The sequence below is a fragment of the Struthio camelus genome, chromosome 5 (assembly GCF_040807025.1).
Source record: "Struthio camelus isolate bStrCam1 chromosome 5, bStrCam1.hap1, whole genome shotgun sequence".
Taxonomy (NCBI): domain Eukaryota; kingdom Metazoa; phylum Chordata; class Aves; order Struthioniformes; family Struthionidae; genus Struthio; species Struthio camelus.
The window spans coordinates 81,227,863-81,254,871 of NC_090946.1; the positions used below are offsets into that span (position 1 = coordinate 81,227,863).

General features: G+C 37.1%; 1 protein-coding gene across 2 annotated transcripts in view; it reads right to left on the reverse strand.

The window, feature by feature from the left end:
- Position 1: 1 nt before the first annotated feature.
- KLHDC1 (kelch domain containing 1) overlaps positions 2-27,009 on the reverse strand; it is a 31,957-nt gene continuing 4,949 nt past the window's right edge. The window contains exons 3-15 of one of the 2 annotated variants that reach the window (XM_068947613.1): positions 24,964-25,081; positions 23,866-23,984; positions 22,021-22,099; positions 21,043-21,126; positions 19,162-19,245; positions 16,970-17,042; positions 15,436-15,635; positions 12,878-12,936; positions 6,872-6,984; positions 6,024-6,096; positions 1,665-1,749; positions 1,277-1,329; positions 2-924 (exon numbers count right to left, since the gene is read on the reverse strand). In XM_068947613.1, the coding sequence (XP_068803714.1) occupies positions 750-924; positions 1,277-1,329; positions 1,665-1,749; positions 6,024-6,096; positions 6,872-6,984; positions 12,878-12,936; positions 15,436-15,635; positions 16,970-17,042; positions 19,162-19,245; positions 21,043-21,126; positions 22,021-22,099; positions 23,866-23,984; positions 24,964-25,081 (1,315 nt within the window). In that variant the 3' untranslated portion in view covers positions 2-749. The remainder of the gene's footprint in view (positions 925-1,276; positions 1,330-1,664; positions 1,750-6,023; positions 6,097-6,871; positions 6,985-12,877; positions 12,937-15,435; positions 15,636-16,969; positions 17,043-19,161; positions 19,246-21,042; positions 21,127-22,020; positions 22,100-23,865; positions 23,985-24,963; positions 25,082-27,009) is intronic. The other variant, XM_068947612.1, reaches the window with a different exon arrangement.

Sequence of the window (27,009 nt, forward strand, 5' to 3'; positions counted from 1 at the left end):
ATAGCAAGAACTACAGTGCTCTTTTATAACAATAAATAAGCATAATTTTTAAAAAACAAGACTTAAATGTAAACTTTACACACTCAAAATACAATATACAACCTATTTTAAGAAGGACTCAGTGATTACAGAAACACAGCAAAACCATATTATGAGCAGCATGAAAGCTTCCACATACAAACTGCAATGTTGCTCATTACAGCTTTTTCTTCAAGTTCTACAGTGTTTTTCTACTTTGAGCAAAATCGCTGGCTCTTAGTAACTAATCGAATGATAGAATGTGGCGGAATCGAGTAATAGGATTTGGAATTGTCATATTAGCAAATTAGTTATCTTTTTGAAGAACATCAAGTGTGAACCTTCCAAAGATACTGTGTTGGACTAATTGTATCGGTTCAGAAATGCTGATGTGATAAGGCTGTAATAAGAGTTAAGACTTAAGCCGTATTTTATCAAACTGAAAACATTTTATATCACCTGTCACCTACAAAAAGAACAAGTTTTATGGACTCTCTCATTAAGACCACAACAGCAGAAGTTAACAATATATACAAATGAAGTTTTATCAGTTTTCTATAATGCAGAAAACAAAAGAGATTTCCATAAAAAGAATGTCTTTGTTCTCAAACCTCACTTAGAAACTCAGCATAACATACAGTTGTTCTGTAGCATTAGTAAAGTTCACTAACAAAAGACTTTGCTGTACACTGGAAATAAACAAAGTGTTTAACAGTTTTGCTGCCGATCGTTCATGTGGTATTAAGTTGACCTTGTCTTTCAGTTTCAGCTTTTTTCTCTTGCCGGTGGTTAACTGCAGCCCAAAAGGTTATTTTTTTCAGCACCTGCTGCAGAAGTTTGGATGGCAAGCACGGTATTTGATTCTGTAGGAGGGTTGCATTTTTACCAATACAGTCAAGAGACAACCTGGGGAGAAAAAAAAAAAAAGATTTAAGTAAATGTCCTATAACCTAAAGATAAAAAAATAACACCTATGAAAGTTTCTTGCGATGATGTTAATGACATGTTGTGCATACACATGCAGAAGAAACACACCTCCTGTGGCTTAACTGCTATGTATTGTCTAGAAACACACCTCCTGTGGCTTAACTGCTATGTATTGTCTGTCATACATTGCACGTTTGGAGCATTTACTGAAATAGTAACTTTCTAGCTTACCTGCCTATGCAAGAGTAAAATGTGTGTTTACCTGTGTGTAAAAACGTAGTACGATAGTAGTTTACACTAGACTCTCTTTGTGCCGATAACCTCAACTCACCTGAGGAGCGAATAAGGCTGAGTCTGAAATATCAGCAAATCACTGCAGTGACCCTGATCAAGAGGGAAAAAAAATAAACATGAAAATCACTAGGATAATAGCTCATCTCAGAAATACAGCTGTCTATTAACCGGATTAATGTAGCAATTATTGCCACATACATAATTTAAAAATGAATGTTTAAATAATCATTTTATAAAGAATCTGAATAGCGAACTCCCTTCTACGAGGCTAACGAAGGCAGAGGAAAACCCTCATGTATCGCCTTTCAAAAACGCCCAAGGTCACGTCTTCACAACAGCATATGCCCTGATGATCTCAGCGATTATATTAACTTTACTTATTTTAATTATTACAGTGCTAGGAATTCATTACTAAGGTTACTGACTGTATCCATAAAATGCAAGTCATCTTTGCTTCCACCGAACACCATCACTTCTCCTTCTTTTCCAAGGCAGGCTGTATGCCACAATCTGGAAATAAAATTACAAACAGACTTAGTGACTGAATAACAACAAAAAGCAATTGTGTATTATCAGTAAAACAAATCTAAAAACTATATGTTTTAAGGGGTGCAGGGAAGTGGTATATTTGCTTAAATATTAACCTCAATCATCTCACATGACCTCCCTCTATTCTTCATATTGAGGTTTCTTTTCAAACAACTCTTTTGTTATAAGGATATAAGTTCCTTTTAATTAAAATGGAAAGGTCACTTTTCTAAATCATATGATTCCACTACTTATGCACAGAGATGTGAAGTCTTACTCATCTCACACTACTCACCAAGAGGAATTTAAAATTGTAATTCGATTATTTTACAAATTGCTCTGTGAACTGCAGAAACAACACAGTTGGTTTTTTTTTTCCATGATTTTTTTTGTCTCAAAGACCTTCCATTCCTTGCTGTCTAACAAGCACTAAGCACTCAATGGTGTAAACTGATTAGAGAGTGTCTCTTTTCTGTTTGGCCATTTATTTGCACAGAACTTGTCGGGGCTTAGTATCCTTGAGGTTTCTACTTTGTCAAATATTACTGAAATGGGTCCATTGATTCAAAAGATACATGGCAAGGAGAGGCAGACACATACCCACACAGAGCACCTTCATATAAACCTTAATACTTGGAAAACTAAGACAAATGTGATTATTTCAAAAGCTTTCAATGCTAAAAATAACACCTTACATATTATTCACTTCTTTAACATTATGAAAGGAAAGAGCAATGTGACTATCCAATTTATGAGACTTTTGCTGAATTATTACATTTCATACAGACCCATATGTATATATGCAATTATTTGACTTACAAGTAATATAGTTATGTATACTTTGGCTTATTTATCAGTACTTCAACAAAATCTTAAAGTGGAAAATTTTTGTAAAACAAAATAACTATACAGATAAGCTTTGGTCAAGATTTTTTTTTTTTTTTTTTTAAATTTCCACTATTTAATTAATAACTATAATACCAATGGATTTAAGATTGTGGGCTTTTTAGTACTGACTGTTATGCCTGAACACTAGGATGAGAAGTTCAGTACACAGGTTCTTCTGCATCAGTTTTATGCTTCTCCCAAAGATTCACATAGATCATTTTCTATGCATGACAATTTCTTAAATCATGCCCACAAGTAATTTTGTGTTCTGCATATAAAAGTTGGCATTATAAACAAAAAACTAATTTGTATAATCTTGCTGTAGCAATGATTCAGCTACTTCAGTAGCTGCAATTTGCTAGGTTTACTTTTTATTATTAGCAGATCAAACATTATTACTTTTCTACTGGTGTATCACCACTTAAGTATATATCACAGGATGATTATAATTACAGAGCCGTATGGCCCCGTATGTTTACATAACCAAAATAATATGTACAACTAGAATTTTCAGGCAAAAACAAATGTTCTCATTTTCTTACTCCATTAATTTCAGTAATTATTCACTGTTCTCCTTACGCTAAACTGTATCCCACCTTTTCTCTTCCTCATACCTGTAGATAGATCTGTCTCTGCCTTATCTGCATTAGGAAAACTCTGGCCTGGACTTCATCACCGAAGAACACTGGAAAGCCTTTCCTGCCTTGACTTTGTTGACATTCTAGCTTGCAACCTGATGCTTTTTTCTACAGACTGACAGAGTTTATGTCCTCTCACAGCTGCTCTAACTTATCACCTAAACATTCTAATAAAGCATGTTATTTAAATAATACATAAACTGAATTGATGCAACCTTTTTACACAGCTCTTCTGACTAGAATTACACAGTTACATTGTAATGAAAACACTGGGAATTTATAAGTTAAACATATAACTTACTCTATATTTTAACCTCACATGCAAAACATTAGCTGAAGTACAATTTATAGACAAAACCCACCAACAGCAAAACACACAGAACACTTTTCTACCAACACACAGTTTAGTACCACAGTTCTATAACATGGAAGACAGTTATTACAAATTACTGAAAATGGAGGCTGAAGGAAATTTTACAGGAATTACTCTTTACAGCATTTAAGGAGAGCGCCAATTCTGCAGAAGCATCACGAAATACATGCGTGATATACAGTGTGTTATTATAAAATAGAATAGAAATATATAAAATAAGTGCATACATAGGTAAGATTGCCAGTGCATTTTAAGTCCCGCTGCTAAAGTCACATGAGCAATGGGCCTGAGTTAAAATCTTTTCTGCTAGAGAGGTCCTGTAAGTGTAGGGACACAATTAGGGTACAAGGAAATACTCCACACTTTCAAACTAATCCAATATACAGAGAAACTTTCGGTAGGGTCTCTTTTCTCTGTTTCCAAGACTTACTAAAAAAGGCTACTGAAATATCTTGGGGCGGGGGGGGGGGGGGAGGTGGAGAAGTCACTTACTTCAATAAAGAATGAAGACAATGAAAGGCAACTGTCCTCCACCTACAAATTGCATATCACAATCTTCTGATGGTGTATAACCACAGGACACATTTGGACATGAGGGTGCTCTGAAACTGTCTTCAGTATGTGACCCAATAGCTCTCTCTATTTCATTCTGAGGATCTGGCTGGGCGTGCAGTAGAGTCTCCAGGAAGCTTAGCAGTGTCAACCTTGGGAATCCTTTTTCGTGTTTCCACGTCAGCAAGAAAGGTGGATTGCTCAACAGCCTCTCTGCCAGCACAGCCAAACGACAGATTTTCGTAGCCCAGTACAGGATCTGCCCTTGAACTGCCTGAAAGCCACCTGGTGCTCGAGTCTCACAGGTTGATAGCATACAAGTCTACTACCATCTGAGGTACAAATGTTTTTTCGCTTAATTGCGGGGTAAAGGCTGAGCTGCAGCTCCCTAGTCTGCTGCCTGCAGAAAGAGCCAATTTTGTCCCTTTCCAATCCTTTTCCTAATGCACCAATAAAACTTAATTACACAAGCGGAGGCAGTCCACTTCAGCAGTTATTTTACAGGAGACCATCCGTTAAGAGACCTGAACAGGAGGCAAAGACAGACATAACCTCTGATTGCTAATAACGTGCTTTGTTACTGAAGGCAGTCATCAATCTCTTCATAAATCAGTTTCATTACCATAAAAAGATAGAAAATGCTCTATGAAAGTTAAGGTATGAATTTATTTCGTCTTGAAACAGTTTTAAATATAACAGCACTGTTAGACCAAATGTACTGCTTTCTTACATTTCAAAGACACTCTAAAACAGGATAAAATTGGAAGACTACTCCATGACGTAAAGATATTCCAGAAACAGAAAAGAGAACATATGGCAGGAGGTATCCAAATGCCAGACCAAAATCGTACCCTACACTAAAAAAAACTATATAAAATAGTGTTGAGAGTACCTTAGCTAATGTATAGAATGGATTCCATGAAAAACTGAATATTTACCATCTGCAGCAATTCTGTTCGACAGTATGTAGTACATTATAAACACATGCAGTGCTGCAAACATAATGGCAAAAATGAAGCCTGTACTCTGATACAGCAAGTGCTTGTTTTCAATGGCAGCTTCTAAATAACCTCTAGATTCAGAAAATGAAATTTGCTTGCTTTAGTCAGAAAGAATCCACCTTTTTCTTCAGTCTTAAATTTGAGAGGGGAACAGAAGTCTGCAAGAGACAGTATTTTTGCCAGTATGCGCAATGCAGATCGTAGAACCAGGTCCTTTTTGGTTGGCAGTTAAGTCCCCAAAATAACAAAACCCCACAATCATTAACTATAACGCTGTTTAAATCCAACTAGTGTTGTTTAGTACTAAATTCAGTTATACAAAACTGTAAGCATAATTAACTGCTTCTGCTCAGGGGAAAAACAAAGAGCAATTTATAGTTCTTCTGAACCCCAAAAGGGGCATCAACATTTTTCATGGCTCTCTCTCCCATGTCGCTAATAATGTCTCAACGTTAATCAACTTTCATCACTCTTGTAAGCTATTAATTCCTCCAAAATTAATCAATGTACATTTTATTATACAAAATCATTGTGATATATAACACCGGGCTGATTGGACAATGAGATCTTTCATTACAAACAAAACCATTTAATGCAAGAAAGCATCATAAAGTATAACAAATATAGAAAGTAATAATGCTGTACCTAGCATGAAGAAGCCTAAGTTAGTAATGCAAGCTGCTCCATCATACTGCATTCATTTTGTAACATATTCTTATAACGTAGATTAAAAATACTGCTCAACAATTTAAAATTACTTAATAAAGTCTAACTTTCAGCAAATGTGGATCTATTTTTGTATACCTAGGCCTACTCTTAGGCAAGTGGGTAAGTTGTTTCCATCCATTTGTTGAAATGCTGTGAATCCAACCATCACCTACAAAGAAGAAGATACATAATTAGTACTTCTTCCTGGGACAAAGTACGATCTTCTCATTCTAAAGAGCTCTGTGTTCTAAGATAACATTAAATCAAGAAAACGATAACATAATCACTGGATCAACTAGCATCTTTTCCATCTTTGTAAGTTAACTTAACCTTTCAGTCACAGACAGTTCACTGTATTGCAATATGGAATGAGAATACACTGATTTTTTTTTTCTTTTAAATATGTTCAGAAAAAAGGTCAATGTCTCTTTGAAAATCCGCCCCTCACCCCCGCCACTGGAATATATCTGTGACACTCAAAGCTATTTTCACTAATTTTGCATTTTGTCATGGAAAAGATGCCTTTTCTGGAAAATAACTCTGTAATAGACTCTCCGACTTCCTCTTTCATGTTTTTATAGCTGTGATTAATGTTACTCATCTAAAAATTTATGTTATGTTGACATTATCATTTGTATCGTCTTACTACGATTGCTATCGATATCAAAAAAAGCTACCCTTGTTGATATCTGAACGTGTGAGACTCTTGCCTTTTATTCTTTTAAAACAGTTTAAAGAGATTTATCATCACACGTGCTTGTGGTGCTGCGCCATGTGCTCCTGAACTTCTATATAAAATAAGATGGCTAGAGAAATATTCAAGTGTCATGAAAATTCTGTAACAAGTCTTAGGACTAAATAGCTTGAGAAAGACAATAAATGTACACAACATGTTAGTTTACTACTAAAGCGTACAATAGACTTTTAAGCTTTAAATTACTTACTTAAAGGAACATTATCAGAACTCAGTCCACCAAAAAGAAAAAGTCGGTCATCTCCTATAGGAGTCAACGTGTGCCACGATCGATCTTTTGGTTTCTCTCCGCTGATACTAATTCTTGGTGAAACAAATAAACAAAAACAAATTTTCAAAGAATGATGAAAATGAACCTGCCAGAAAATTTAAGTGTTAGCTTGTCCTAAAATAAGCTGCGATATTTTCCCAGTAGAAAAGATGCACTTAAATAATCTGAGTTTACTCTTGAGAAAAGTGGCATTCAAATCTAAACCAAGTAATTTCTTGTAGTAACTGTTCTCTAAGCATTGTTATGTAAATATTAAATGTAAATATGAAAGCATAAAAGCATCGATTAATTTTTAAGGTCACTGAAACTACAGTTTAACACACAAGTGAACCCATTTAGGACAGCAAAGGAAGGACATTATATTCAAATAAACTGCATAGTGCATGTAGGTAAACAGATTCAGTTCTTTATGCTAAAATTTAACAAATCCTGTGGGATTATAGTTGTTCTGCTCCTAGGAAAACGATCTTTAGTTATAAAAAGACTGTGGCTTTACCTCTTAACCAAAAGCTACTATACCTCTTCAGCCTTTGTGCCTTTTAATACAATGGAGGGCACCTAGACTTCGAGATAAATTGTATTAAAAAGTAGAATTTCTACGTACAAAACAAATGTAGGTCTATTATATTTAAAATGTGGTTTTGTTACAAAAGAATAGTTCTCCCAAATGTTATCTATGGATTGCATTTTAGCTGCACAATTACACAAGCTTGAGATGAGAACATGAACAGTAAAGAACCTGAACATTAGGCATTACCTATAGTTGGTGGCCTGAATTTGCATCATCTTATTTTAGAAACTTAGGTGTACAATTGTCTCAGGAGGATCCCAATACAGTCAGCAGAGAAAAGTAAGGACCTCGAGGGGGCATCAGCCCATCCAACATCTTGCCACTAACTGCAGAGGCAACTTGTAAACTACCTAAAGACAGATATGATGAATCTAGGCCACTACATACACAGTATATCCTGATTTTAGAAGGATAATGAAAAGAGCAGCTGCAAACACCTGTCAGCTCCCTTGCCAGGTCCAAATCTTAGTTGGCGACTGCCCAGAAGTGGGGAAGGAAGTTATAAGATCCATGTAGATTACATCTCAAAGAACCAGTTACTTCTCCCCACCCTTTGCTATTACGTGAATGAAATCTACACAGACCTGTGCTCAATCTACAATGAGAATACTGCAGAGACAGTCATCTATCCGTCTTTTAGTCAATGAAGAGAAACAGGCCCTTGAAGAACACAACTCATCTGTTTTATTTTAGGGGTCTACCATTGCAGCAGTTGTCTTGTGCCCCAGAAGTGCCTATTTCTCTTAACTGAGCACAGAGGGCTCAGACATCTGAGGTTCAGTTAGAGAAATATCACCTACCAGTGACTGCTAAGTAATTCTCCACCTGGAAGCCAAGACTGAGGAATCATGGCTAATTAAATAGCAATTGTAAAACTGTCCTACCAGATTTGGCACTGAAGCTGGAGCCAAGTCAACAAGCTTAAAACAGCAAGGAATTTCAGTGCCTGCTCTGACCAACTCTTGTACAAGAAGCTTCTAAAATTAGCCAAAGAGGCAGACTGCTCAGATGCAACAGGCTTTGACGTTTAGAACGCTGATACTGATGGGTGATACAGATTCTGATGGGCAATATCATTTCCATCTTTCAAGCTACAGAAAAAAGTATCACAGTAACAGAAATATCATATGAATAAGAGGTCAGTGGAGCTCAGAGGAAGCAAGGTTAATTTCCAGGTAAGGGCAGAGGTCTCCTTCTCCTCTCACTTCCACCTGATCTGATCTCACTGTTAGCCCACACCCAGCTTTGGGAACTTCATCATCTAGTGGAAGCTGTAGTGGGTGTGTGATACTACCAGCACTGGAAACCTGTCCTCCTCCCCTTGCTCTAGGGACCACTTACTCAAGGACAATTCATTCCTGAGACCCCTTCCAATATCTCCCATACGCAGGAGCTGTATGTTAGCACTTAAATAGACAGAGGAAGGAGTACTGCAGGAAGAAAGCAACACGTCGCCAACTTTCCCCAGTGCCTGACCAAACGCCAGACAAATAGCGGTACCCTGAACTCGGTGGGCAAAAAGGGGAGGAGAAGGGGAACAGCAGCACAGCAGAGGCCGGCAATGCAAAATAAACGTGGGCTGTACCATGTAGGGTGGGACTCAAGACTAGGGTCATAGACACCGCATTGGTGTAAGCACCTGACAGCTTCAGCACTGGATACATTCAGAATTGTAGTATTATAGTGGCATCACTATTTTCCACTGCTAGATTCAGCTGTGTGCTAAAAGACAGAGATACAGTAATATACTTACTCTACAAGGAGTCTCAAAACTCACTATTTACAGCCATAGAGTTTATATCAAGGTCTTTGTTCCAACAAGAGTCTGTAATAAAACCTGCCCAACAACCAACATGTGGTGTTTTTTTTTCTCCACATAGGGGACAATATTTTGAAAAGAAAAAACAGGGAGATTTGAACAAAATGGTCAAATAAAAAAAAAAAGCTTCAACGTTAAGTTCGAAGACAAAACTGAAAGGCAATTGCAACACCAGCTAATTTCTTTAAATTCTTTTGCAAAAATGATTAACCACAGGAAAGTTCAGTCACACCAGCTTAGAGTCTGCTTGCCTTGTTTATTGATACGGTGGCAACTGAAAGGTGTATCTTCTAAGTAATGTAACGAGTATTTTGAAAGAAGCTTAACAGTGAACACTGTGGCTTGAAAAGATATTATAATCTCATGCTGGAAGATATTCCTGGACTAATAGGTTACTACAATGCAATTCCTTAATAAATTTGCATACAGCTGAATAAGAAAAGAACTGGTCATGACTGATTAAGGAAACAGTCTGGTGAAACTGCTGTAAGGTGCATCATAACGGCACATGCGTTAATGAAAAGCCACAAAGTTTTAAATAAAATAATTATTTCGTTAGGAATATTTCTTTTTTGGAGAGAACGTCCAGCAAGTGAATTTGAATGTTGGACTGTGCAAGCTATGTCCTTCTTGTTGAGAGACCGATACTTTAAAGTAGAACTTTAATACCTGTAGTCAAACGTTGTCTTGGTCAGCAGCATTAAAACAGCCAACAGACGTTTTAATCTGTATTAAATGCTTGACCCTGTTTTGGGGATAATTCACACAGGCAATCAAAGACAGAATTCATATCTCCCTGCAGCTGCAGAATGGCTGAGGATCAGAAAGGCTGCATCTTTTCTGACTTTCCATTTGTGTTTGGATCAGAAAATTCAGTAGAAAGAAGAATTTGAGGCTATAGCACAAGAAAGGTAAGGCAGGTGATTCTTGCAAGAAATAAAATGTTCAAATTGATAGCAAAAAAGTCTGATGGACCCTTGAAATACTGGGATGACACCAGGGCTTTTTAGAGGTAGTTTGTAGCTGGAAATAGATTGTCAGTTTAAAACTATTCAAAACTAATGCTGGTCCTCCAAGGATATGGAGTGATTTGGTTTATTTCACTATTTTAATAGTGAAATAGTATTTTAACGGTATTACTGTGTCCATAGCTTTATTAGTCCCAGCAACCATTTGTCTGCCACATATGGCAAAAACTTCGGCTATGACAATCTACAGAGTAGAATCCTTAGAAAACAATGCCCTCACCATCCCCCCACAAAAACACGCATCCACACTCCAAAACAGCCTGTTTATCTAATCCGTCTTATTTGACGATGTCTATGTGTAGAATCATACAACTTTTGGAACTAATTTCTTTATTTTGGAGATGATCCCTAAAAATGCCCAATCTCATTTCTAATATAGCTGCCACTGCTGACTTTATGAAAGGAAGCATGTAGGCCAAAATCACTTTCCAAACAATTTGTGCAAAGACAGACTGTGAACTGGAGTAAAAAAGTGAATACTACATTGATATTTCCTGAAAGATACACTGATCTTTGCTCCTCTATAATTAACAGATGAAGTCAAGCTAGAGGTATTGTATGCTTGTGCATACTGACAAGTGGCCTGGTAATATAAGATGGTCTTAACATAGTAGATAATTTATTTGTGGCTATAATTATTTGCAGAGAACATAATCCAGCCTTAGAAAAGTATCATTTTTCCCCGATTTGACTATGGCTAATCTAAATTCTGCCATCTGTGATAGTCTGAATGATCTTTTTCAAGCTTCCGTAAGTTCAGCCCCTTCAGCAAGCGGAGAACAGAGTTTAAGCTTCCTATAAACCAGCCTTTGATTAGCTACTCATCTAGATACAAATAAACATGACTGCTTGACCTCGTGAGGTGCCCCCATAGCAGCCGACACTCTGCAAAGACTCTTGGTGCTACGGGATGGCTGGATGGTAGGCTCTTGAATTTACAGTGATCAGATTTTACCGTAAATCATGGGCACGTCTTGTGAGCTTTTTAGTGAATCACAATTTAGAAACCTTTGAGTATTGGAACAATCTTTAGTTTTTAAGAATGACTGCATTTAGTATTACCATCCTCAGACTGAGGATGCATATATGCATACACACACACACACACACACACACACACTTACTGCATGTATCCTCAAAGAACCAGTTACTTTCAACTGTGTGTATATATATACACACATATACACATATATGTTTATAGTTACATTTGCAAGTAACTAGTTCTTTGAGATGTAATCTACGTGAATACGTACATATGTATGTGTTTATGTATGTATGTGTGTATGTATTTATAAAATGAGTTTGTTTTTCTCAGGTCAAGAACAGAAAAAACTTTTTTTAAACTTAGATATTAGCTGTCATGTGCCAAACAAAAAGGGGCACTAGCCGACTAGAACTTTGATGGAACTTTGACATTGACACCCCTTCTTTAGAGCTTGAAATTCCCCTCCTTGACTGATCACCCAACTGTTACAGGTTTCCTTTTTAAAAGCAAGCCAAACAGCAACTGCTTATGCTACAAATAAGAAAAAAAAGTGAGCAATTGCAGCCAATATTAGGAATAATCATTCCACTCAGAGGCAGAGTTTGCAGTCTAAGGCTTTAAAACAACCGGTAAAGAAAAAAAGGACAATTAAACTGATTAGTAAACCATAAGTGATAATTAAAGAAATCTCAAGAAGAGAAGAGAGAATTTTTTTGAATGGATACTGTGGGACCTCTTTGTCCTGCTACCATCTGTGGTAAGAAGGCCTGGATGGAGGATTTTGTCTACTCCCTCTTTCTGCTCTCAGCTCAGAGGGCAGAGCAATACGCTCGATGCAGGAGCGGTGCTGCAGACACAGTTGGTGGGAAGGGAAGGGAAGGGAAGCTGTATTGCAGTCTTTTACGAAATGATTAAGTCACTTTGAGAATAGGAACAGAACAGTGGCTACCACCTATCATTTACTGCTTACCTCTTGGTTTGTCTATCAGCTGACAATACATCAATTGATTCGACACATGTAGTAGGCACTATCGCAACTACTATACGCAAATAAATCTTAGGAGGTACATTAATACCTGACTTAATTTAAAATGGAAACATTTAGATAATATTATTTGATAAAAAACTGTTTAAAAAGCATATCTTGAGAGAAAATAAAAGTGATTTTTCTCCAATCTGGACTATAAAAAGTCAAATAATAATAGATAGTACAAAGAGCATGCAAAAAAACATCAAAACCAAAATTCCATATGGATAAAGGTACCCATCTTGAAAATTCGGATGTTAAATCACTACATGCTGTGCTTAAAATCGCATCAACAATGCTTTGGTGCAGAACAGAAAGAGCTTTGTAGCCACTATCAAATTAAATTAAATTGAAATCACAATGTAACAGCTGTTGAAATAGTCCCCCAAACTCCCATTCTCCTCTTGGAAAAGCTACAAAATTAGCATCGGAACTATTTAACAGTATGTTTCAATCTGCCACATTCAATTTTAACGGTTATAGAGAGAAACCTACCTTCCAGACCAAGTCCAAGTGTCTAAATTCAGGCAGTGCAAATCATTCATTCTAGTTTGCTGAAACAAATAAATAAATAAAAGCCCAGTTGTGTTATATTAAGCAAATAATGAGCAAAGCATTTTAGTGAGATCTTCCCAGGACAGAATATTTTAGTAATATTATTTTAGGTACAATTTTACCTACGTGCCTCAACACAGCTTTGTCCTGCGTGGCAGATGAAAAGCATTTCCTCTCTTCAATAAAAACAGACAAAACTCTGAAAATAACCTGTCAGGAATATTTCTAGTAATGCAACAGCAGTATGGAGCCAATTTTTTTTTTTTTTTCAATAGTAGTTTAATAGTCAAGAACTATGTGATATTCAGTTCTTGCAATGGTATTTCAATTCTCATCCATAGCACTTGTGGTGGATAATTGCAGAAGAATATTCTGCATATAGTTTAACTCACTATTTTTCTTGGCATTTGGATCAGACCTATGCATCTTCCTGCCTGGTCACCAATTCCTGAAAACGTTTTGCTACGTACTGTACTTGGCATATGACATCCCACAAAAAGTTCATCACATCTGTGTTTTTCCTTCTTTTCAGGATGTTAAGGCCTTGCACAACGTTACTACTAAAAACAACAGGGTTTTATGACCCTTGAACATTTGCTATAAAAATAATAAAATGTATCAGTAACAACAAGGGAAAAGCAATACATTTGCATATCCGTGTGTGTTTTGAAATGAAAAAAGTAATTGCCTTGGAAACATAAATGTGTGGCAGGAGGGGAGAGGAGAAGACTATAAGCAAGAATTTCTTTCCTTTAGACTGCAATAACATTTTCAATGACTCACAAAACACTTGACTGATTTTTGTGATTCCCCTCGGTACTACAAATCAGTATCTGAAAAGTAGGGAAATATATCTTGCCTTACCTTACAATTTCTTTTCTCCTAGAATAGTCCATAGATCTATTAGAATGAGCCTTTCTCCAGCTTGCAGATCCTTTGAGGCAGAAACTAGACTTGTCATTTAAGTCAGGAGAGGAGTAGTTTCACCTCTGAGAAACCCAGCCAGTTAGTGAGTTTGAGAGACTTCCAATGCTGTCCATCAGAGCTATGGAAAGTCTCTCAGGGTATTTCAGGAAACAGCAAGGTTTTCAGGACGTCTGTGGCCTCCTCTGATGCGCTAGACCTTTTCTGTCTTAGGGAATATAATGTTAACTAGCATTTTGTAACACGCCTTCAGAGAAGCCAATAGGCTAAAGGAAAGCAGCCTGTAAGTGCTTTTGTGTACTGCCCAAGAAACTTCATCCCATCAAGAGGGTGAATGCAACAATAAAAGGCAGTCCAGCTGACAGCTAGTGGAACAGATCTGTCCTCCATGACAAGTCTATCCAATTTCCTGCCCCTTCATATGACTTTGAAGGAGATGAGGAACAAATTAGACAAGCAGAAAGCAAAATGCAATTACTGAGTATCTTCTGCTCTACACAGCTAGACACTTGGGAAAAAACATCATCTTGGCCTCCAATACTGAAAATATTTAATCATCTTGGAATAACACTGTGATACAGAGGACATCTATTAATGAAGGAAAGAAAGAAAGTTGCTGTTATGCTGAAAATTAAGGTTTCAAGAAGAATCTGTTCAAGATCTCCTCGTTGACTTTCCTCTCTTGAAAAACTAGGCATTAGGCAGAAGACAGAATAGTTCTTTTGACTTTGTGTTCCCTGGGAAATCAATGTATTATCATCTTCATATTCTGATGTTTCAACACACTGACAGATGCATAATCACATCAACCTCATTTTGAATTTGAAATACACACCAGTTGGACACTAGTGTCTAAAATTCAGTCTTTTAACATAGATTTAACAAATCAAAATGTCTTCTACCCAGCCCTTATTAGGGAAACTGTAAAACACATGCTCAGTTCATAGAACGTTCACTTGCATTATGCAAAGTTTTCTTGCAATTTTTTCTACCTTTCTAAATGCTACCTACTACATTTCATCACTTAGCTGATAATCCTAAAGTGATTCTTAACTGGCTTAGCACCACCAAGCCTCAAAAGACGCTTTGCATTTCCCTTCGAGCTACAAGAAGCCCTTACACTCCTTACACATTTATCTGTAGCTTGTTCATTTACTGGCAGCCTAGTGAACATTAACCAAGATCTGCTTTGTCTCAGGACTAGCTTTCCAGCACCATGAAAGGCATTAAGGGTAATGTGACATATTTACAGCTCACTGCTGTTACAGTAACCTCTATGCAGCTCTCCATTCTGAGATTTACAATCAAATAGCTATTACAACTCAAATCTTTGTAAAAGACAGACTTGCAGTTCAACGTATCTTCTGATCTTCTGTGACAGAACAGGTAACAGAAATATAAACATGCATACATTAAGGCATCAGATATGCAAAGAGCTGCTGGAGAGACTTTATTACTTCATCATTCTTTACATGAAAACTTTCCACTTAAATCAGACAAGAGACTTGCATCAACTTGCAGACTAATTCTCCTTCCTTCCCACTTCCTCCCATTTCTGTTTTGCAGGGGCTTACCTGGAGGAACAGAGTCCACATAACACTTCTGAGCCTGTTTTCAAATGATTCCTGGTACAATTGATTTTGATCATCATCTTCTTCTTTTACCAGCTCTAGCTCCAAGTTTGGAAAAAGGTGCCCTTTCCTCCCAGAAAGATGAATAGGAGAAGCCTCATGACACTTCCTGGCCCTTTCTGGTTCCTTGTAGAGCCTTTTCCCTGGGAAGATTTGTATTATGGTGAACTAGAAGGAGAAGGAGGAGCAGAGCAACCCCGTACTTGCTCCTTAATTTATGGAGAAAAGCAAGACTTCATCCTTTGGGGAGGAATTTACTCCTGTTGCCAGGAAATGTAGTCTTTCTGATGTCTTTACCTTTCCTTTCCTGATTCATGATTTATATTTACTGCATGTTCCCTAACCCTAATGAATCTCCTTCCATTTATTTCTAGGACAGGAAGTGAAACAATAACAGGGTATCACTAAAGGGAAAATTACACTTGCTGCTCTTCTGCAAAATTAAGTACAGCTTTCCAAAAATTCATTCTTTTCTGATATTGTTCTCAAGCAGTTTCACTGAAATTTAGCAAATGGTTATTAAGGAAGCAGATGCTACCTGAGGAAGAGAAAAACTTCTTGAGATCATAGCCTTCTTGTATTCCTGAATCCTGTAGTTAACGGGACAGAATTAAATAGAAGCCAGAGAGCTTAGGGCTTATCAAATCATGCAACAGCATAGTTGGAAAAAAAAAAAAATCACAGGTGAGCTCCAGTTTACTAATATACTCACTCCAGGTAGCAGAGGCTATGTGGAAATCATAGCTTGGGTTATAGAGCAGTTCAACTGCAATAGGCATGGTGCAGCAACCCTAATTAGCTAGAACACAACACACACAGCTATTCTGTCTCTGGTGGGAAGACCTCTGCACCACAAAGACGTAGTCCTCACTAACAGAAAGCCAGATGCAGCAAGGCTTTGAAGGCTGTGAAAGTGGTCAGAAATGGTAGGCCAGAAGGTCCTGAGCTGCATGTTTACTTCTTCACATCTAGGTTTCTCTCCCCCTCAATCTGCAGGCTTGCTAAATGAGAGGCAGGATACAGTTCAGCTGTGGTTAGCAGAGCTCATTTATATAGCAGACATGGCACAGCAAGCCTATAGCACAGGCACGGGAATCGTTTAGCCTGGCACGGCTAACCCTGACACACAGGATTCTCTGGCAAGACAAGACACTTTTCCAACTTTTTAATACTCTTGTATTTCCTTAGTCATTTGCAAGTCAACTTTGTCCAACCCTACAGCTCTGGAAGCTACTGTGTGCAGTTCTCTCAGTTAGAAGTGGGGCTTTAGCAACACTTTCACAGATCATAAGCCTGTATGAAAGGCCACACAACACGTCATACAGAATCATAAGAATAAATAGGAGCAGTTTTGGTTATTTTCTTTTCTGATTGTTCTGAAAAGGTACTTAGGGTAAAAACTTTCCTGCAGCTGTGGGAGGCAATTCAAACTGAATAACTGGCTGGATATTTGAATATGTGGCCGTTCTCAACCTGCCTTGATCAGTATGTCTGGTTTCTGTCTGAGCAAGCGGGAGTAAGCCATTTTGTAACAGAACTGTAGACTTTTCCTGAGAAGAACACTGCATTGGAGTGCAGTTTTTACAGCATGAGAGGGGAAATTGAGACAGGGAAGAAAGTGCAATTCTAAGCAATGTTTAATTGTGAGTATTTGAGAACAAAAAGTAACCTACACTAGGGTATGGCAACTTTCTACGATGAAGTTGGCATATGTTCGTGGTAAGACAGTTCCAAATAACAGTTACCTCCTTTTCTTTCATATAACAAAACTATACAAATATAGCACCGAGTGCTTTCAGAAGCTTCTTGATTGTTATCTTTCATAGCAGTAGAGACAGAAAGCATCAAGTCTCATCCTCTAGCTAAATATGATTAAAGGCTCTAAATTAGTTGTAGGTAAGAGAACAAATTTTAATGACTTAAAAAATACAGAAGAGTATACAGTAACTTAAATTGGGGTTTTTTTTACTTGCCTTGCAGAATCTCAGTTTCTCACATTCGTGATAAATTCCAGCTCATACATATTATCTTACCTATATTTTTTGCAATAGTTTTAAAGAGAGTTGGTACATATACCAGCCCATCAAGAACCTATGTCAGCAAAAAATTAATTAAAAAAAATTAATTAATGCCAGCTCCACCTATCATTTATAAAGGCTATCTAGTATCCCTATTTTCATTCATAAGACATATTTTATATTTGATTGCTGCTTCAGACTTCAGTTCTTACATTTAATGTTTCAGGAAGAAGAACTACTTATGAGAACAGGGAAAAAATCTCCTCGGACCAGTGCTAAAAAATTAAATAGGCATTTTGCTGAGAGGTTTTCCTAAGCTCCTGCTTCCCAGTAACAGCCTCAAGTTTGTTAGGGAATCATCCTTGCCATAGGAAAAGGGAGGATGATGCAAGAGGACTGTTCAAGTGTTTTTTTTTCTTTTTTTTTTTTTTTTTTTTTAAGTTAAGAAGGGCTAGGAAAGTAAGAAATTTAAGAGTTAAGATTATATAGAAAGAATCTAGCCTTGCTCTAACATGTGCACTGACTGCATCCTATACAGCTCTTACACTGCCTTTGACAATATAGTATTTAAGATTCAATACAGTATTTAAGAGTGGGTGTATTAAATGATACGGTCGTGATCAACTACCAAAAAACACATACAAACCTTACCCTTGTGGCAAAGAGCTTATACTGGATGCTCAGAATAGAGTTGTCAACAGCAATCTCTACGGCATGCTTCACATATTCTGTATCAAGGGCACTGAGCATGTTGAAAGACAGACTGTGAACTTGGTGTTCAGAGAGCAGAGGGGAGGCTTAACAGGGCAGAAATGACCTGTGCCTGCAGCAACCTGTGTTATTAAAATAACATGCTGCAGCATCCTGTACTGGCTTGAATGTATGGAGACTGATAGCTTTGTATCCAGACATTAAGGTCACATGCTGTTTTTCCAGAGGACCATACTTCAGCCATTTATACAACAAAGATGACAAAATTTTTAGATTACAGCCAACCGAAATCTGGCATTTCCTACCTTTTAGAACTTCACTGTGCAATTCTAACGTGCTTGCAAACATAAAATACTGTCTCCGAACAACTATTCTGAACTCCAGTTCTCAGAAGGTAAACATCAGGCTATCAGAGGTGTGTATGTGAGAAATGACTGTTCTTATATATTTCCCCTTTCTTTAGGGAAGAAAAGCACAAGGTAAAATCCTAGTTATATTTACCACTTGCTAGCATTTCATTAAATAGAATGAAAACAAAAGTTTGATATATAACTCTGTCAAGCTGTAGCAAGCACAGAACGATAGATCAGGTTTCAATAAATGATGAGATGCTAGCATCAGGCTTGCTTTTGCTCCATTCTCAAAGAAGCATCTCAGATTATGCACAGCTCAATCACTTCTGTCGATTTATAAACATTTTACAAATAGCCTCCTCTCAGGTGGTCATCCGGTTTTTCCTTTTTGGAGCAATGTATGCTTCATTAATAGAGAGAAAAGGGTACTCTTCACAAGGTATAAGCATCCTGGACTAACCATCCTTAAACATACAGGCTATGGTCAAAGACACGTCAGCTTTTTCTCTCCTGCAAAAATAAACTGCTACCAAAAAAACTGCCAGGAAATTATTATTGACAATATAATATCTTAATTAAACACTAACCAGTACTCGTCCTCCAAAGATGTAACCTTTATTTCCCAGCACAGCACATGTATGAGCTGCTCGAGGCTGTGGTGGATCTCCGCCCTGAAAGAACCAATATAAGATATTTCAGAATATCATCAGCGTCAGCCGAGGACTAACAGCAAGTCAGTAACACAGAAACTGCAAAAGTAAGACCAACACGTATCATTATGCCAACAGAACTACAATTTCAAAAGGAAAGAATTTGTAGTGGTGTCCAAAACCCCAGCGATATTAGATGATATGCATAATTGCCAAAGACAACTTTAACTCAGTTCCCTCAGCTCCTCATGCTTAATGTATTCCCTCTTAGTCTGACTTATTAATACTTTATTCAAGTGAGACACATTAATTTCTCTTTAACTCTCAAGCATAAAGTTACAATAACACACCAGTTATTGCTGATATGTCCTGCTCAGCTTGATTTTTTCCAAGGTGCAAACTGGTATCAAAGTTTTCTACTGAATTCTTACGTAAGCTCACCAGCATTGTATGAGGCTCCGCGGTACACTATCATAGTAATTTCAATAAACAGAAACGCGTGCATTACCATTTTCCTGGGAAACCTCTGGGTATACATGCTTCTTTGGACGATTATTAAAATAAAATAATTTATTTGCTGAAGAATACTGGTTCTGTTTATTTTAACAATTAGCATGATTACAATAAATTTGTTTAGATTTTTCAGCATTAACCTTTGAGCTAAAGAATAAGAGCAACTGCATATACGCAGCACTCAAAGAATGAGTGCATTACCTCATCATACTGAACACGTATCTTTACTTCACAAATAAATAAAGGCTGAAGGCCTAAACTAACAATGGAAAACGTTAGGTATCTTTCTCCCTTGTGCTCTCAGTCTGCAAAAGCTGAATGGGGAACCAACATGGACTAGACTTCAAGACAACTATGAATGACAATACATTGGACTAAAAGAATCATACAGACCTATCAGCTTTTTGAAAAAAGGAAAAAGGAGGAAGAAATCCCCCAGTTAGACCGTAACCTCTCACAGTCGACTCGCCGCTATCTGTGATAGTTTATCCTGTTTGCAGATGAATTTTACACAGATTAGAGCCAACCAAATGGCTTCACAGCAAATCAGTTCAGATAGACAGGGTTTGTTAACCTCAGTTTAGCACTATTAAAATGACTCACATGTTTCTGCAACACGCTCCCTGAAGACCATGTTTCCAGAAGGCCTTCGCTAGGGGTGATGCATCCTGAATACAGAGCTAGCCTGAGTTAATGGTTGTGCTCCAGCTAAGAAATTTTCCAGACCCAAAGCCCTGGGAAGGCAGTACAAGGATACCCAAACATTTTGCAGAATCAAAACGGTAGGAGACACTGCCATACCTCTGTACACCGCTCCTCAGCACCCCTCTGGTATTTCCATTAAACTGATTTTCTATTTTCTGGAGTATTCTCCTGCCCAGTGACTTACTTCCAGTAATGGAGCATTGACAGTAATTTTATATCGCCAAGAGTTGTTTTAAAGCTTGAATATGAAGCTTTATCTCCTAATGCTTTTTGTCACAATGAGCTATTTAATAGTCATCTTCTCATCCATACAGATTTCCAACACCTCTCTGGCACTGGCTATATTTTTTACTTCAAAACCACCTTACAGCAATGAACACCAGTCTAATAACATCCTGTGTGAAAATAATTCCTTTTATCAGTTTTGAATTTGCCACATTTCAGATGCATTAAATATCCTCCTGTTATAAGTTATGAACCTGAGTAATACTAAGCATATTCGAATTACTTCCCCCATCCTCGATTTCTGGAGCTCAGTAACTATTCAAAAAGTAGTACAATCACAATTGCGTCACAAAACAAGACTTAAAAACCACTCACTCTAATTGCTGGTTGAGACCAAGTTTGTGTGTTTGTATCAAAAACGTGAACATCATTATGCCATCCCCAGAATATCTGTCCTTCCTAAAAGAGAAGTTAAAAATTCAAAAAATGTATTTCATCTTAACATCTTTGTGTTTGTTAAAGGAGAAAAGCCTAGGAGTGATATAGCCAAACAGAAAATAAATCAAAATATGGAGAAATAGAAGTTAACATCTTTTTTAAGTGATTCAGCAGACTCAGGTCTATTTGAACATCAAGAGCATTTAGGATTCTTTCGGCTGATGACACTTTTGAAAATGGGCTCTAGATTCCTAAGTCAGTCAGGCAGAGGAGACAAATTCTACCTTCTAATTTTTATTGTAAGATAGTGAGGAATAACTAGTCAGATTGCACAAAGTAATACATTTCTGTACGTCAATATTTAACTTTTGGTGTAAGGGTCTATATTCTCGAGTGAGTATTTATTTCTTGTTAATTCTTGTGCATGAATACTCCAATTAAATCAGCCCCTCTTCTAAAAACTGTAAGAAATCGTTATGGGAAAGAAGCTAATCCAGGCATCTTAAAGGAATGGTATTTACTTTGGATAACAAATAAAATAAATCAGCTGAAAGTATTTGTCAGGAAGGCTTGCGAAGCTATAAATATCCTACGGTTACTTCACGGACGTTGACTCTAAAATTTTGTGCGATTTTCATATTTAATTTAAAATAGTGCCTTCCTTTCTGCTTTAACAGCATTTTTTCCGTCACACTCGAAGCCTAGAGCTGGGTACTTGGAATACACTGAAAAAAACCCCAACGTCCAATAGCGGAAGCTTCAAATTTAAGTAAAAGATTCAATTTTGCATTTCTGCTGATGCTACAAATAAAAGAAAAGTTAGAAAGATTTTCATACCTTCTGAACATAGTATAAAAGATTATGTTTTGACCATCAGAAAGGACAAAGCACTCTGAACAGTAACAGCTCGCTTACCCAAAATGCATCATGGACATCAAAACAGTCACTCAGTTCATTGTGCTTCCTACAGCCATAGCCACCAAAATATATCAGCCTAAAAGAACAAAACCAAAAAAATCTCTTAGTTCTAAAGCTGTTTACTTTTTTAATCTAAAGCTGTGTTTTTAAATAACATTCAAATGAATAAGCTGCAACAATTAATTTCAAATTTTGGTTTGCCTTCTGTACTATTAATAACATAAGAAAATAAAAGTACTTCATACAGCACACAACTACACGGAAAGCCTTACCAAGATGAAGGTAATATTGTTACACTCCTGAACATGCCTGATAGAAGCCCACAGAAGCAAGGAAGCAAGTTTAAGAGACCTCAGAGTCCCTATACTCTGTTCCTCCATCCACAAGCTTATCACGACTGCGTATTCAGATACAAAGCTCAAAATGACACATAACATACAAGACAGTGAAACCCCTATGCTTCTGCTAGGGTTCTTATCACTTTGCACTGACTTTCCTGCGCTTCTGCTGCATATGTTAGCCATACATATTTTTACCAAAAACGTTCCCAAAGTTCAGCCCACAGACTGCTTATGACCCACAAAGCCTTTCTCTAACTTATAAAGAGATTCTTTTAACCAAGTACTACTGAACATAAGGGTATTGTGTTGCAAGTACTGTTACACACCTCCTAGCCTAATATTCCACCCATGAAATGGCCATCCATAAGTAATGGTTCCTAAAGTTTTGTTTAACTTCAACATTTGAGGATATGTGGTATTGTTGTTAGTGATCTTGGGAGAAGGCAATTTGGGAAATGATGGTATGGTGAAGGTCATTCCAGACTGACATTCCTAGGGAAACAGAGTTACTGAAAGCATTGTGCAATATACCAAGACATCCTGATCTGCAAATGCACATTGTGTGAAATGTTATGGTTTACTTTTGAAAAGGTGCATAGCTTGTCCCCAGATAGTCTTGTTAAATAAAAAGGTTATGTTAAGCTACATTCTGCCACCTGAAATAGGCGACCTTTTCAGTATACAGATTACACGAGACTCTGAATAATCAACTTAGTTTTGAATAATCCTGCATTAATAGCTAAGGAAAAGCTGTTCAAACACATGTAATTTCACATATGTCGCAGTTAAATTAGCGTTACAAAATCAACATATAGTATTGACACATTATATTTATATAATACCTATATTTTGTGTTCACTGTGTATCATATTCTTACTTGTTTACAATAGCTTTCATATCACATCATCCACATGTTACTTGTGACCAGATATGCCACAACATCCAGATACTTTCCAGAGTAAACAGAAAATCTGGAGTAAAACAGTTATTTATGTATTTATTTTCCAAACATGCTCAGTAACTTTTACTGCACAAGTATCTAGGCTGAATTGGCCCCTTATATTATAAAGATACTCACTGAAATGTCCTTGCAATTGTCAATATTTTTATGTTATTAAAAATCCTTGAAAATATGTCAAATATACATTTTATTGCAGGAAATACCAAAAATTCAGTGTATTTTTTTACACTGATTTTTTAATACGTGTTAAAATTAAAAATATAAGTAACAGATGCATAATGACTTTCATCTACAATCTCAAAGCATTCCAGAGACATTCATTAAATTTCCCAGTCCTCTCCTAAAGCAGGCTTGTACTTACCATTTTCTCAGTTTACAGGTGGAAAACTCAGCTACAAAGTTGTTAGGAGAGTTACACAAAATCACATAGCAAGTCCAGCTAAGAATTAAGAGTTTCATGAATCCCAAACCTGCGTTCTCCTCACTTTATAATACTTCCTGTCTGCAGTTAAGACATATTAAATATTCTTAAGGGGTTACCTGTCCTTATACACCCAGCAGGAAAGCTTGTCACGTGGCGTAGGAGGTTGACCTTTAAAATTTGTAATTTTTTTCCACCTATAGGTTCCGTTTTTTGTTCGCAAATTAACATAATACAGCTTAAAAGAAAAAAATAACATTTTCAGTACAAATGATGTTGAAGAATCAAGCACAGATCAGCAATGAGTAAGAGCAACCCCCCCCCACCCCCAGAACACCCTACTTCCTTTTAAAAAAGGAAATGACAGTGAAGTTTACACTACAGCATACAGGAAGAGCCTGATTCATGACAAAAACACAGTTAAAGCATAAGAACTAGCAGCAAGTTTCCTTCCCTCAGCTCTGTCAAACGAGTCCAGTAAAATCCTGCTCCTTCCAGAGTCAACCGAAGCCTTGCAAAAAACTTCTGCCAGATGAACAGCTCGTTCATTTCAATACTATTATCCTTCAGGAGTTCTATCTAACCTAACGAGTACATACACACCCAAATCAGTATTGTTTGTGAATAGAGTACTAAACTGAGATGTGATTATAGGCCTCATTTCAGTTATTTTCTATTATTTTCTACTCTGGACTGAACTCTGACTTCATTTACACTAATTGACAAAATAGCTCATTTCCTCCTCTACTTTGCTACTTACTAGTCTTCAGTTATTAGGAAAAGTAGCAGCTATATTTTAGCTTTAATTATTACATGACTGTATAAGAAAGGTAGTCATCAAAGACCAAAAATAAAATCGATACATATGAGATAAATTTAAATTATGCTTGCAAATCTGTTTTTCAACCCCCCAAAAAAAAGGAATCAGGAAAGCAAAAGCAATTTTTAGAAACAAAACCGGGGAGTTTAATACACTGGGTCTGAAGCTAAGGGTCAGTGAAAATGCCCAGAAAAATAAATGGAGTTAAACTTCAGAACAAAAACTATAAAGTTACATGCCAGTTTAAAGTCTTTTAGAAATACACTTTTTCTACAGAACCAAAGCTTTTCCTTAAATTTCTCAGTTCAAATGTAAAGTACACCTGATAAAACAGTAAGAAGTTCAGCATTACTACTCATTCAAATTCAGTATGTTCCAAAAGAAAATAATACAATACCCGATTACTGTATCCTTTATCATCAAATCCACCAAATATGTACAGCTTCCCATTAATGCTTGCCCCACAACTTCCTGACATGGAGGTGGGTAACTCTCCTTCCATCAGGTGCATTGTCCTGCAATATAGCATACATATCAAGTCTTAGTGGGTTTGGAAGCAGCATTGTAAAAGTAACGAAATCAAAACAGATGTAGTAATATTTTTTTATATTTAAAGCTTTTATTGGGAAATATAAATATATAAAACAGTTGCAATGTTTGCATAAATAGCACTAGAAACTGCAGCTGATGTATTAAGTCAGATCCTATGGTGTAAGAGTACTTTCACATGAATATTATGCATACATTAAGATGCACCTTCATTTTTCTGAAGATGAAGCCCATATTAAAAGAGCATCGGTAGGGCTGAAAGAGGAGTTACTCAAAAATTTGAAATACTATTAATGTTAACTTCAAAAAACCCTGAAAGGAGAACATGGTATTACTGCTGTTTCACAGATTGAAAACTGAGGCACAAGTAGAAATAAAGGTCAGAAGTACTCACTAATTTTGGCAACCATTCCGTCACTCCTAAAACTGGATTTTGCACTGTATTCGGTATAACCAAAAGTTTCAATAATGTCAGTTTTAACAATGAGGACTCTGTTCTTCCACAGTTAGTAGCATTTCCTAACCTTTTCCTTGTTAGTTTCATTTACAAACCAGTCACTTCCTGCGAAACAAATTCTAACATCGAGCAATCTCAGGCACTACCTAACTATATGATGAAACTGAATTTTTGCCAAACTCATGAGCCCAATCGCTAGGCCAGGACTGCACTCAGAATCATCACTCCACGCTTGGAAACAGCTTTCCTAGAATCTTGAATTTCTACAGAAAATAGGGACCTACATATACTTATCTGCCTACCTCTACCTCGCTCCCTCTCTCACACAAAGACACATACAATGTGACTTGTTTAGGATTTGCAGCTTGTTTTCACAGCTTCAGTGAAAACTCAGTGCTGGCACTCCAATTCCTTGCCCCAGCTTTGCTGCTGAAGTCTCAGTTGCTTTCACCCCACAGTTTCTTGTCAAAGTTTCCTTCCCCTGCCACTCCAGTTCCTTTTTCTTAGCTCTTCATGCAGTCTGACTCTGAGCCCTCCAACTGGGTCCCTAGCCAAGTCTCCCTTCTCAATTATAGTATCTCACCCCACTTCAAAGCCTAATTCTAGTTTTTCTTCCCCTTGCTTGTTCTAATTCTAACTTCTGGTCCCAGTCAATTCCATTCATTCCCTTCTTTGATGCATCTGACTTTAGATCAGACGGCTTCCTATTGTATCACTGGTGACCATACAGAAGAAAAATACTCCTACAGCTTTCGATTTCAATGTTTGACCTTCCCCAACCTAAAAGAACTGGAAGCAGCCATTAAAAGGAAATCTCCTAAAAAGGAATTCCTAAAAGAGGCCTAAATCACCAGATGTGAATGATGCACGTGTAATCTGTCACTACTGAAAACTGCTCACTAACAGCTTCTCGGGGCAAATACCAAATACCTTTGTTCTGGCATCAGCACTGCCATAGGCAGGCCTACCTTCTTTCTCTGCTCTTGCTCTCTCGTTCCTGTTTGTTCCTGTGTCATGCTGTGCACTTGGTTGTACGTATTTGACTGTTTGTGCTGTAAAATTAATGAGATCAGGAACTGATCCAGGTTAAAAATAATCCCTCCAAAAAGAAAGGTTATATTTAACCCAGATCATTTCCCTGATGCAATTCCCTGCATGACCATATAAACAGCTGTACCAGTACAACTGCTAAGGGGATATCAGTGGTGAAGAACAAGAAAGAAAGGGTATGAGGTTTCTTTAGCTAACCTTTGACCAAAAGCAGCAGACATCAAACCGCAGCCTCAGTGAGAAAACAATGTTCAAAAAGGCTAGTAAAGACATGCTAGAACTTCTTAGCTAACCATGCGCAAACTGCTGTTTTCAAAGGACAGTGCCTTGGCCAAATGGATGTGGAATGTCATACACGCAGTAAGATACCTTCTTGATCTGATTTTC